The sequence below is a fragment of the Geotrypetes seraphini genome, chromosome 5, assembly GCF_902459505.1.
Source record: "Geotrypetes seraphini chromosome 5, aGeoSer1.1, whole genome shotgun sequence".
NCBI lineage: Eukaryota > Metazoa > Chordata > Amphibia > Gymnophiona > Dermophiidae > Geotrypetes > Geotrypetes seraphini.
The window spans coordinates 16,290,342-16,303,371 of NC_047088.1; the positions used below are offsets into that span (position 1 = coordinate 16,290,342).

At 42.7% G+C, this 13,030-nt stretch overlaps 1 protein-coding gene across 7 annotated transcripts in view; it reads right to left on the reverse strand.

Moving 5' to 3' along the window:
• Positions 1–13,030, reverse strand: part of ATRX (ATRX chromatin remodeler) — a 643,287-nt gene that overhangs the window by 92,493 nt on the left and 537,764 nt on the right. For all 7 annotated transcript variants that reach the window (XM_033946347.1, XM_033946348.1, XM_033946345.1 and 4 more), the window contains one exon: positions 3,982–4,159. In XM_033946347.1, the coding sequence (XP_033802238.1) occupies positions 3,982–4,159 (178 nt within the window). The remainder of the gene's footprint in view (positions 1–3,981; positions 4,160–13,030) is intronic.

The window sequence follows — 13,030 nt, forward strand, 5'->3', positions numbered from 1 at the left end:
GGGATGTGGGATGGAAATGCTGCTGCACAGGGAAATGGGGAAAAATGACAGATAGACAGCGGGAGGGAGGGAGACAGAAAGAAAGAAAGACACAGGGCCAGGGAGAGGGACAGAAAGACAGACAGAGAAAGGGGGCCAGAGAGTCAGCGGGAGAGGGAAAGGGGGCTGCTTTGGGGGGAGGGGTGTGCTTGGGGCAAACAGCTTTGCTCTGGGGGGGAAGACAGAAGGGGCCATGGAGAGACATTTGGGGGGAAGTGGGTGCTGGGGGCAGACAGCTTTGCTCGGGGGGGAGGGGGAGACAGAAGGATACAGACAGCGGCCAAGGAGAGAGAGATAAAGAAACACAGACAGACAGACACATCTATTCTAGCACCCGTTAATGTAACGGGCTTAAAGACTAGTACTTTTATAATTACTTTTAAACTTTCTTACCCTCCATTTGTATTTTCCTTGTATGTATTCTTTACTATACTTATTGTAGTTCTCCCTACTTTCCATATGTATTGGTACGTCAAGTCTGTTTGTGTTGGTTGTAGTTAATAATTAAGACCCTCTTTTTAATTGTAAATTGCTTTGAATTAATGATACTGCGATTCATCAAAATTTTAATAAAACTTGAAACTTGATGAGGGTCTTGACCGGCGGTGAGAGTGCTGCCTGGAAGCAGGAGACTTCGCCCTATGCCTCGAAACGGGCAATGCCTTAAATGAGGATATAGGGCTAGAAGCTGTAGATTGAAGTGTAGAAATGAGGCTTCACATAAGACTCAGATTGGGATGAGGCGACCCTAAATGGGAGCCTGCTAATTCTTTTATTGAGTTTCTTAACTCCCTTAATTACTTAGCTAATGCATTGCAAGGTTACAATTTCATCATGCATATACAGTGCGGATTATACCAAGATAACTCCCTTGTTTACATATCTAATGTGATTCTCAAAGCTACTGTCTCACGTGACATCTGAATACATTATAACGGTTACAATAAAGTGATTCCCTTATGTACACATCTAATATGTCTAAAAGCATGTGACAGTCTAAAGGTTATAATGCATGCTCCTTACTTAAACTCAGCACGTGACAGAGACCTGCTTTGGCACGTAGGCACTTTCTATTTGCTGCCCATACAAGGAATACTAAAACAAGATAAGGAATAAGATAAAGGTAAATGCGTGACAGGGGTCTTGTGACGAAAGGGGAGGGGGGAATGCCTCAGCATTGTCACAAGGTGCTAACATTTTCCCTTGCTTTAGAATGGCTAGGGGAGAAGGAATGATGAAGGATCCATACTTCTTTCACAGGGCCTTAGATCCTTTCACAGGGCCTTAGATCAGTGTGCTGACCTTGCCCTGGTTCAGAACTATCAGACCTGCATCCCTACATCAAAATCCCATAGACTCAGTGGTTTGAATCAAGGAATCTCAAAGCACTCCTGACTTGGCTCCTTGTATGGAGTGTCAGGATTCCAAACGAGACACTCGCAAAGACTTGACTCCTTGCATAGTGTGTAGATTCAGCTCGAGGCACAGGCAAGTACTCGACCTCTTGTGAGCCTGCTGAGTGCCCAGGCTAGACTGCAGGAAACAGTCGAAGCAGGACTATATTTGGTCAGTGACTGAACAAATTCCTACTCTAAAATGGTCTAGTAGCCTGCAATTGTGGATCCAAGTCTGAAACTGGAACACTTGCTGAGGCTAAAGGCTCAGAGGTCAAAGATGAAGAATGCTTCGACTTGGAAGAATGATGTTTGGGTAGGTTGAGGATCACCACTGGAACTGTCTGATGAGGTATCTGAGCTGAGGGGAAGCTCAGGAGAAGATTTTGCAGATTTACTCAAGGACGTTCCAAACGAGGATGGTCTGATGAGAATTGAAGTCGTGGAGGCAGGCTGGACCGAACTGAAGATTGAGGGTGCAGTCGAGGTTTCCATACCGAAAATCTTCCCCATTTGAACTTGACAATGTTTGAGGGCTCAAGGTTGAAGAGTAGCACAGCGAATGCTTATTACCTGATAATATGACATACGACCTACTGTTGCTGGAACAATGGTCAACTACTTGGCAGCTAGGCTTCAATGCTAAAAAATGCAAGATAATGCATCTGGGTAAGAGAAACCCGCGTAGAACTTATGTACTAAATGGTGAGACCTTGGTTAGGACCACGGCGGAACGCGACCTAGGGGTGATCATTAGTGAGGACATGAAGGTTGCCAATCAAGTGGAGAAGGCTTCCTCCAGGGCAAGACAAATGATGGGGTGTATCCGCAGAGGTTTCGTCAGCAGGAGACCTGAAGTTATGATGCAGTTGTACAGAGCCATGGTGAGGCCTCACTTGGAGTAATGTGTTCAGTTTTGGAGACCACACTACCGAAAGGACGTGCTGAGGATCGAGTCGGTTCAGCGAACGGCCACCAGGATGGTCTTGGGGCTCAAGGATCTCACGTATGAAGAAAGATTTAAAAAATTGCGGCTGTACTCACTTGAGGAAAGAAGAGAACGGGGAGATATGATTGAAACATATAAGTACATCACGGGACACATCGAGTCAGAAGATGATATCTTCTGGCTCATGGGACCCTCGACCACCAGAGGGCATCCGCTGAAAATCAGGGGAGGGAAGTTTCATGGCGACTCCAGGAAGTACTTCTTCACCGAAAGAGTAGTGGATCATTGGAACAGACTCCCACTCCAGGTGATAAAGGCCAGCAGCGTGATGGATTTTAAGAGAAAATGGGATACTCACGTGGGATCTTTAAGGGAGTAAATTCAGGGGAGGGGATACTTGGAATGGGCAGACTTGGTGGGCTATAGCCCTTTTCTGCTGCTTTTTTTCTATGTTTCTATGTTTCTCTGGACAATGGTCAGGCCCCAGACACTGAAGATACCAGCGGTGTGGGTCAGTGAGGGAGATCGCATGCTGGCACTGGCTGCACTTCTTGAAGCCCATGACCAGCTGGGACATAGAAGGAAAGATAGCTGTCACAAAGTCGTAGCCCGCAGGCTGAGGACGTGCGATAGGCCCCGCCAGTCACTTGACGAACAAATTATCTTTTTTTTTTAAAAACAAAGAGCAAAAGAAAAGCACAGCGACACGGTAAGAAGTAAAACAAAACACAAGCCACGGTGAGAGAAGGCACGAAGCAAATTAAGTTCAACACAGAGCGTCAAAGACAGACTTCTCAGCTCCATGGAAAACTGAGAAGACACACCCTGTGCTGGGCGGGAAGGAACTTGTGCATAAGCAGTGCGGCAGACTCAAAACTTCTGAGTTTTCTACAAGCAAGTCTGCTTGCGAGGTTGTCCACATCCAGGCTCCATGGATGACATCACCCAGAAGTGAGAACAGGTTGCCTGTTTGTCCTGGGATAAATGGTTATACTGCTGTATGCTGCTTCAGATTTTTTTGATAACTCTCCTGCTTTCATGCCCACTCTGATGATCAAAGCTACTACAATAGGAGGCAACGTTCAGAATGCTGCTTTTACTAGTCATCAGATACTGGGCCTTTCAAAGTATCTTTTGTTTAAAAAAAATAAACTAAAATAAAAAAAAATCTGTAACAAACTCCATAATTTATATATCTTTAAAAAGGCAGAAATGATCTGGCACAGAATACAGATGCATACATTACAGATGTTTCACTTTGTACAAGCTATTAAACATGCTATATTAAATTGCAATACAGTATGTCTCAGAATACTGCAACACTGAATGCATCTAATGTTATATGGTCACATGTTAAGACTACATGACTAAGACAGATTGTGGGCAATATGGCTCATTGAGCAAGCAAGGCTGTTAGAATTTTAATCTCTCTACACTAAAGCAAATCTGACTATCAGAGTACATTGCTAAATTACCAGGGGAGGAAGAGGAAGCACGAAGAAAATAATGATCTCTAAATCTAGAGTACACAAACTAAAAATTCTGCACAAAATCTTGGAGATTAAAGCATGTTCTTATCCAATTCAGACTGATTACTACCTGTGCCAAGAATCTGTACACAAAGACAGGCTTATTCTGCCCAAAGCGATAAACCCTGAAGATACTCTGAATGTCATAAGAGGGATTCCAAGATGCATCAAAGATGACAACACGGTTAGCAGCCACAAGATTAATTCCCAGGGATCCTGCCTTAGTGGAAATAATAAACAAACGGCCTCTGTAAAGAAGTAACAGCAAAAAACAAAGCTATTAATAAAACAGTTTTCTTCTTATTTGTATCCTTAACCAATATAAATATATACTGACTGATATTCAGCCCGCAGACAGGAACAGGCAGAATTAGGCCCAGATATTCAATTCCAGGCCATGTCTGAGCAATAGCACTGAAAATCTGAGCCTAATTTCAAAAGCTATGTCTGCCAGAGCTTCAGCGGGTCATGGCTAATATTCTTCTAGAGCCTGCACAAAACAGAATATTGGCCAGGAACCCATATTAAAAAATTTGCATTTCCTTCCAATCCCCCCTCCCACACTTTGACAAGGTCCATAGCCCTCACTCCTGAGATGGCACATAGCACCTTCTCACAAATCCTACCCCACAGGTCCACACCCCTTCCATCCCCACCCAGCAATCAGAATAGAACCCTCCAAACCTACCTGACCTTCATGAAAGTCCAATGAGACAATGGAGCATAAGTAAAAGTCACTCACTCCTGCCCCTAGTGGCTCCCTTCCCAAAATATCTGCCACAACATCTAAAGGCAACCTCACAGTACTACTGAAGTTCCGCAAGGCTGCTGTAAGAGGTCATCTGAGAACACTTGCTATAGGTGAGTAACTGCTTTCCTCTGAGGACAAGCAGAATACTATCTTACATATGGGAATCTCTAGCTACTAAGCTCACTAAAATCAACCACCAAGGGTCCCTTATAAATGCAAGGCCAATTAAAAATCAATCAACCTAAACTTATATACAGACTTGCTTTGAGAGTTCTGCCTGGGACAAATAAAATGGGCCTAGAAGTTAAGATTTTTGATCCCAAACTCTGCAGAACTGTCTGACAGGAAAGACTATCATAGTGGGAATCTCATTCTAGACAGTAGTAAGATGGAAATGTGTTGAAGACTACATTTCAGCTTTGCAAATCTCAATGGAAGCTGATCTCAAATGGCCTACCGATGCAGACATAGCTCTAATATCAAGAGCCATGACATAATCCTCTGGAATCAGCCAAGCCTAGGAATAAGTAAAGAAGATGCAATCTGCTAGACAATTAGACAAGGTGCATTTACCAATGGCTGCTCACATCCTGTGATGTTCAAAACAAACAAAATGCTGGGTGGACTTTCTAAAGGTTTTAGTCCACTTCAGATAAAAGGATAAGGCTGGCAGTTCAAGATATGCAGTGTGCTTTTCACCAGGAAGAGTATGCGGGTTTGGGAAAAATGTTGATAGAGCAATTGACTGGAAAGAACATACCAGCTTTGGAAGGAACTTAAGATGCATGCAACTAACCACTCAATTACAATGGTACTTCGTATAAGATGGATCAGCTATTAGGGCTTGAAGATTACTGACTTCTACCAGAAATGAAACCTTTCAGGCTAAAAATTTCAGGTAACAAGGGTCAATCACCTCAAAAGGAGCCTTATTAGCATGGTGTGAAGGTCCCATGAAACAGTGGGAGTTTTAATTGGGGGCAAATCTTTCATGAACGTTCCAGGTACATTAGATAGATTGTGAGCCCACCGGGACAGAGAGGGAAAAATGCTTGAGTACCTGATTGTAAAAACCGCTTAGATAACCTTGATAGGCGGTATATAAAATCCTAATAAAACTTGAAACTTGATGAACTGGACAACTAGAAGCAGTATAGAGATGGACTTACCTTCCACGTGGTGGTAAGTGCCAACTGCACTGAGGTGAACCATTAGAGAATTAGCTTTGAGATCAGATTCAGAAAGGTATAGAAGGTATTCAAGTAGTTTTTGTGTAGGAAAGAAAAAAAGAATCCAGAGAGCAAACCTCTCCTATTTAAAATTATAAGTCTTTGTGGAATCATTTCTGGAAGCAAGCAGGACTCTGGAGACTCCCTCATACAGTTGAAGAGATGCCAACTCTATGCTCTCCAAGCTATGAGGGGCAGGGATTTGAGGTAGGGATGCAAGAGAAATCCCCTCATTCTGAGATATGAGTCGGAAAGCAGTCCAGCCTCTGTGCATCTTTGAAGGCTAACTCCAGAAATAGAGAGAAATCAGATCTGTCTTGTTCAATATTGTGCGATGGGGATTACGGATACATAGAAAAATGAAGGCAAATAAAAACCATATGGTCTATCCAGTCTGCCCATCCATGCCATCTGCTAACCCTTTCTCTCCCATAAGATCCTATGTACTTATCCCAAGCTTTTATGAACTCAGATATACGGCCTCTTTTACAAAGCCACGCTAGTGGCTCCATTGCGCTAATGGCCACGAAGCCCATATAGATTTAAAGGGCTTCAGGGCTGTTGCCGTGCGGCCACTGCTAGCTCGGCTTTGTAAAAGAGGCCGATAATTTCTGTCTCTACCACCTTTCACTGGGAGATTGTTCAATAAATTTACCACCCTTTCAATATGGAAGTATTTCCTCAGGTTATGTCTGAGTCTATCCTCTTTCACCTATGCACCCTCTTCCAGAGTTTCCTTTCAACTGAAAGAGATTGCCTCCTGTACAAGTCTACTTTAAAACAGAGTATGTAAATTAAACACCTCCAATATAATCTTCACATTTAATCTTATATATACTCAGAACCTCAGAAGTACTACCTAGGACTCAAGTGTATTCATTGTCCCAGGCTTTATGTACTACTTCCTCACCGGATCTTATAGCTTAATTTTAATGTTTTATCTATTTAACCACCTTTGCAGTGTATATATAATTTAAATACTTAGCTTAAAACTGTGGTCTTCCTTTCAGGGATTTTACAGCCAACATGTTTCACCCGAAGGGGGTTTTTCAAGGCTCATATCCCTTAATAAGCTTGCCATTGCTGTAACTGACCACTGGATGTATGCCAGACTTTCAATCTAATTAGAGTGCTGTTTAGTGAATTGGTCCTGTACAATTATGCCATGCAGGTATTTAAACGTTTCTATCTTAACTCCCCTCTCCCACCTTTCTTCCAAAGTATACATATTCAGATGATTAAGTTTGTCCCCATAAGCTTTATTATGCAGATGCTGTCTTGACTGACTTCATCTTGGTAATATCTTTTTGAAGGCATGGTCTTCAGAACTGTACACAATATTCTAAATAATGTCTCATCACCTTTTTCCCCAGTGGTATTCCTCTCCCTATGTAAACAAGCATCCTTCCAGCTTTAACTATTGCCTTTTATAGCTGAATAGTTACCTTAAGAACATCACATACTATCACACACAAACCCCACTCCTCTTTCATATACAAAATTCTTCACCACCTAAACTGTATTTTTCCCTTGGGATATGAAGGCAAAATGCATGACCCTACAATTTTTTTAAGCATTGAATCTTGGTATCTAAATTCAGGACCATTCTCCAAGCTTTATGAAGTTCTTCTTCATGTAATCCACACCATCAGGTGTGTCTACCCTATTGCATATTTTGGTATCGTCTGCAAAGAGGCAAACCTTACCAGAGAGCCCTTTAGTAATATTGCTTATAAAAATGGTATAAAGAACTGGCAAAAGAACTGAATCTTGTGGCATACCACAGGTAACATCCTTTTCCTCAGAAACTACACTCTGTCACCTTCTCCATTCAAAAGTATCAAAAAGCCTGAAGTTCTTTATAAATATGAAGGGGTCAATTTCAAATCTAGTACACTCCCACAGACCTGCTTCAGTTCCTTCTATTCCAACTATGAACATAAGAACATAAGAAATGCCTTCACCGGATCAGACCCCAGGTCCATCTAGTCTGGCGACCCGCAAACGCGGAGGCCAATCCAGGTGTTCCCTGCTGAAGACCTTGTTTAACCATATCCCTCAATGTGTTTTGCAAGAAGGTGTGCATCCAACTTGCCCTTGAATCCTGGAATGGTGGTCTCCGACACAACCTCCTCCGGGAGAGCATTCCAAGCATCCACCACTCGCTATGTGAAACAGAACTTCCTGATATTTGTCCTGGGCCTGTTGCCCCTCAGTTTCAGTCCATGACTCCTTGTCCGAGTCACATTTGACAATGTGAATAACGATATTTCTTGCTCTATTTTGTCGAATCCTTTTAGTATTTTGAAAGTCTCTATCATATCCCCTCGCAGCCTTCTCTTTTCGAGGGTGAACAATCCCAGTTTTCCAAGGCGTTCTTTGTAGCTCATATTCTCGATGTCTTTTACTAGCTTCGTGGCTCGCCTCTGCACCCTCTCCAGCAGGGTTATATCCTTCTTTAGGTAGGGAGACCAGTGTTGGAAACAGTATTCCAAGTGTGGTCTGACCATTGCTCTGTAAAGCGGCATTATGACGTCCTCCGATCTACTCGTGATTCCCTTCTTTATCATGCCCAACATTCTGTATGCACCAGCACTCACTCTATTCAAAGAGAATTATGAAAAATTAAATTTGTAGAATGGTTAACACTAATCAGCCCTGGGAACTTCCTGAGAGAAAAAAAGCTCTTGGCTGATCAGGGCCCCATCCAAAATGGAAGGAGAGAATGTGATAAGTGGAACTACTGTTGCAGGACCTTGGTTGGATCATCAACTTCCGCAAGAGTCACTTAGAGCCAAGTTAAACAGTTGGAATACTTGGGAATATGCTTTAACACACAGAAGAAGTGGTCCATAAACTGTCTGGAGCTACTGCTACAGGCTATTCGGCTTACCTTGCAAACTGGAGAAACACCTGGAAGGCAAAGCAGTCAGGGTGTTCTCAGATAGCACCATGACAGTGTTTTATGTCAATCGACAGGGAGGCACCAGAAGTGCTCCACTGAGCCTGGAAGCCAAGCTGCTATTCGGTTGGGCAGAGATCCATCTGCAAGCAATAGCAGCACATGTAGCAGGAGTAGACAACGTGCAAGCCGACCATCTCAGCAGGAAGACCTTGCACCTGGAGGAGTGGTCACTATCCCAGAGGGCATTTGACTGCATAGAACCTGACCCCACAGTCTCTAACTGTGATCTCTGTTCTAAAATGCAGAAGGCGGCACAGAAGAGTAGAGACGCCCAACAGAAGAAAATATTTTGGCTCTTCTTAGTCCATTGACTTTGGCATCAGTCCCTGTGGCTGGAGGAGCTGCATCAGATATTGGGAGCACGCCAGCATTAAGGATGTCACCCCTTACCTCGATATCGAACACAGGTAGGGCCCCATTGGATTGACCTGTGTTGGACCTGACATCGAGGATTCATATGGATTCAACATTGTCCTTGTCAGTACTGAGGGACCCCCAAATATTATGCACTTAGCAAAGGTAGAGAAGCACCAACATTGATCCTCCTCGAAACGAGGTGCCAGGAGCTCTAGGTCATCGTCACTACTGATACCTGAGAAGTTTGGAGCTGAAGTACTGCTCCCCCTCTGTGGAGTTGGTGTCAATGTGCCAGTCTCCTCAACGCCAGAAAGTGTATTCCAGTTTGGCCTCTACATCTTTGCAGAAGTTCATTTGGTAACCTGAGCTACCAGTGAGTCTACCTTAGGCTGGACAATTAACTGCTGAAATTCAGGAGCCATGGGGATACAGCCTTGTCACTGCCTTAGCTCCCTCTAGGATGTGACAGAAAAAATTAAGTCTGCACCTGGGAAGCACTCATAATCAAAGCACTGTGCTGCCACAGTGTGCAAAGATTTTTTTGCCTCATTAAATTCTGTTTTCTCCATTTGTATATGAAGCAAAGTACTAACCTTAATATTAGACATAGCTGTTTGCTGTAAAACTTTAGCTGTACCTTCCAGTTTTTCCACCTTATTTTCCAAAGACTTTATCTGAGATTGTTGCTCATTTACTTTAACAGTTACATCTGAGGAAAATTGACATAGATTAGATACAGAAGTTTAACTCCCACAACAGCGTACTGTCGGGTTTTCCCCTTGCTCAAAGAGGACTACAGTCTTCTGGCCTCCAGTCCCTATTTGCAACCCTAAATCCCGCAAAAGGGACAATTCACTCTGGGATAGTAAAGACATACAAGCCAACTTCCAGTCCCTCCAGTCATTATCAGACTGTTCCTCTGGCCCCTGCTCAGGAATCTTTGCTGAACCAAGCACACTTGGAGAGGATATTGCCCCTTCAACCACTGTGGAAGACCCCTGTTTAAGTAAGTTTTCCTCAATAAACTGACAAAATCCAGGATACTAGGGACCCCGGGGCACTCTTCCAGGTTTCACTTTGCTATTTCCTAAGCCTGGCAGTGTCCACACACCTGCGATTCGCCCGTGCTCCATCCCAAGGCGCCAAAATGGCTCTCTTCCCTGGACAAGGGGTCCTCTGTGATCCCCCAACCTTAAGGGTGCCAGAGGCTCCCGCCCCTCCCTCACATGCCACACAGCACATGGCAACTGTTCAGTCGGCCATCTGTTGCAATTCTGGCATGATATAGGGGTATCTCCACTGGAGGAGTTCATCCAAAGTGTTTTTAATCCAAACCGAGGGGCTTTTGAGGCAGATGGAGGCTTTTATTCAAAATCAGGAAAATCCAAGATGGCCAGCACGGCAGCATTGTTGCACTAAAAATGGCCCAGGAAAACCCCCTAAAAATTCTAGGAAAGGGTTTTAGAGGTGAGGGACCCTAGACCCAGCCCCAGAAACAATTAAAAATAGCAAAACGGATTGAGTACTCATTATAGGCTACTGTATCTAATCTATGTCAATTTTCCTCAGATGTAACTGTTAAAGTAAATGAGCAACAATCTCAGATAAAGTCTTTGGAAAATAAGGTGGAAAAACTGGAAGGTACAGCTAAAGTTTTACAGCAAACAGCTATGTCTAATATTAAGGTTAGTACTTTGCTTCATATACAAATGGAGAAAACAGAATTTAATGAGGCAAAAAAATCTTAGATTCTTCAACTTTTCTATCTCACACTATCTGGCACCTCTGGAACTCCTAAGAATGTACCTAAAGGATATTTTACAATACCCTCAGGTAGACTCTTTCATATCAGATAATCTATATTATATTCCTAGGAGTTCCAAAGAAATAAGGAAAGAAGGGGAAAATGACAGACTGGTTTCATCAGATAATCTGAACATCTCCCAATTTTTAGAGTCTTCTAAAGATTTGATAACTAAACGTGCTACATTATTGGTAACCTTTAAATTGGAGATGGAAAAACAGCAAATCCTTAAATTGTACTTTGTGAATAAGAAAGCACAGTTCTGTGGACAACAATTGAATATTTTCCCGGATGTGTCCAGGCAGACACAATTTAGGAGAAGGCAATTTCTACAGCTTAAACCTCAAGTTTTGGCTTTGGGAGCTGCATTTTTCCTAAAATTTCCCTGTAAGTGCCTTGTAACATATGGGAATGACAAATTTATTTTGTAGATCCATTACAGTTGGAAAATTTCTTGAAAGATAAACCTGTGCAGAAAATTTCAGCTACTAATTTGGTTGACGATAAAAAGTGATGTATTTGATTGAGGCCTATTTTGCCTGCCAGGAATACTCTATTTTGTTTTACTTTGTTTATAACTAAAGCAGGGGTGCCCAATACGTCAATTGCGATCGACTGGTAGATCGCTAAGGCAAAGTGAGTCAATCGCGGAGCCCATCCTATATGATACTTTACACAGAAAGGCTATTCATCTAAGTTCTGTTTCTGGATTGGTCCGAGGAAGTCATCTGATGAGATCCAAGTAAGAAGGTGCTAATTATTAATTAGTCTGTGTTGAGGTGCGAGAAAGCTCACATCTTACCACAGGTGTTCTGCACGCGACTTTTCTTTTAATAATTAGACCTGAGAAGTTACCTCGTGTGACTCTCTGCCTCAGAGAGAGTGATTAGGACTCTAATACAGCTCTGAATTCAGCACTGAAAGTAAACTTGTCTGCTGATGAATTATAGCCTTACCCAGGACTAACCAACACGTGTGCCTGTTACAAGGAATTTCTTGCATCTCCTGAAGCCAACGAGAAAGTTTCCATTTCACCTAATTTGTGCCGGAGGCCTGATAAAATGGTGAGAATACGGAATTTACTCTCTTATCAGCTGGGTTAGATAAGAATCCGATTGTGATATGGGACAAGGTTTGTAAAGCTCCATTGGTGATAAGGTAATCATTTGCTAATCAGGGATTATTATTATTATAAGGAATTGTTTAGTGTGTGCAACAAGTAGTTTTACTTAGTTTCTAACAAGTGTATTGTGATAATTATGTACTGAGTTTCATTTATGTAATCAGATATTTTGTGAACAATATTTAGATATTGCAGCTGGCTTGTGAATTATATTTTTCTATTTTCATAATAAAGATATTTCTCATTAGCCTGGGTTTTGTGTCGTATAAATAGACCAAGAAATTTGAACCTGGATCAGCGTTTATGGTTTTCCCTAGACAACACTAATTTGTTTATGTAATTGATTAGTATCTACCATAATTCTTCCTACAGAACCTCCATTGTACTGACAGGAACATCTGGAAGGATGAAAACTAGAATGCCCCAGACCTCGAGAGGACTGGGGCCAGCGGTCTGGCAAGGACTTGGGTTTAATGTCCTGCACATTAGCCATGAGGCTGTCTAGACTTTTACCAAACAGTAATTGTCCTCTAAAAGGCAATTTACTCAGGGTTGCCTTAGCGGATGAGTCACTGGACCAATGCCGGATCCATAACATCCGATGCACCAAGTGAGTAAGCAGAGAGCTTGCTCACTAAACTAAACTAAACTAAACTAAACCTTAGGTTTGTATACCGCACCATCTCCGCGTGCGCAGAGCTCGGCACGGTTTACAGAGGTTGAGAGGAAAGGAACTACAAAGAAAGGGTATAGGAGAGGGACTGAGAAGATAGAGAGGGGCAGGGAACTAGAGAACGGGAGGTGATTAGATTTTTGAGAAGAGCCAAGTTTTCAAGCGTTTACGGAAGGATTGGAAGGAGCTAGAATTTCTGAGCGGGGATGAGAGGTTG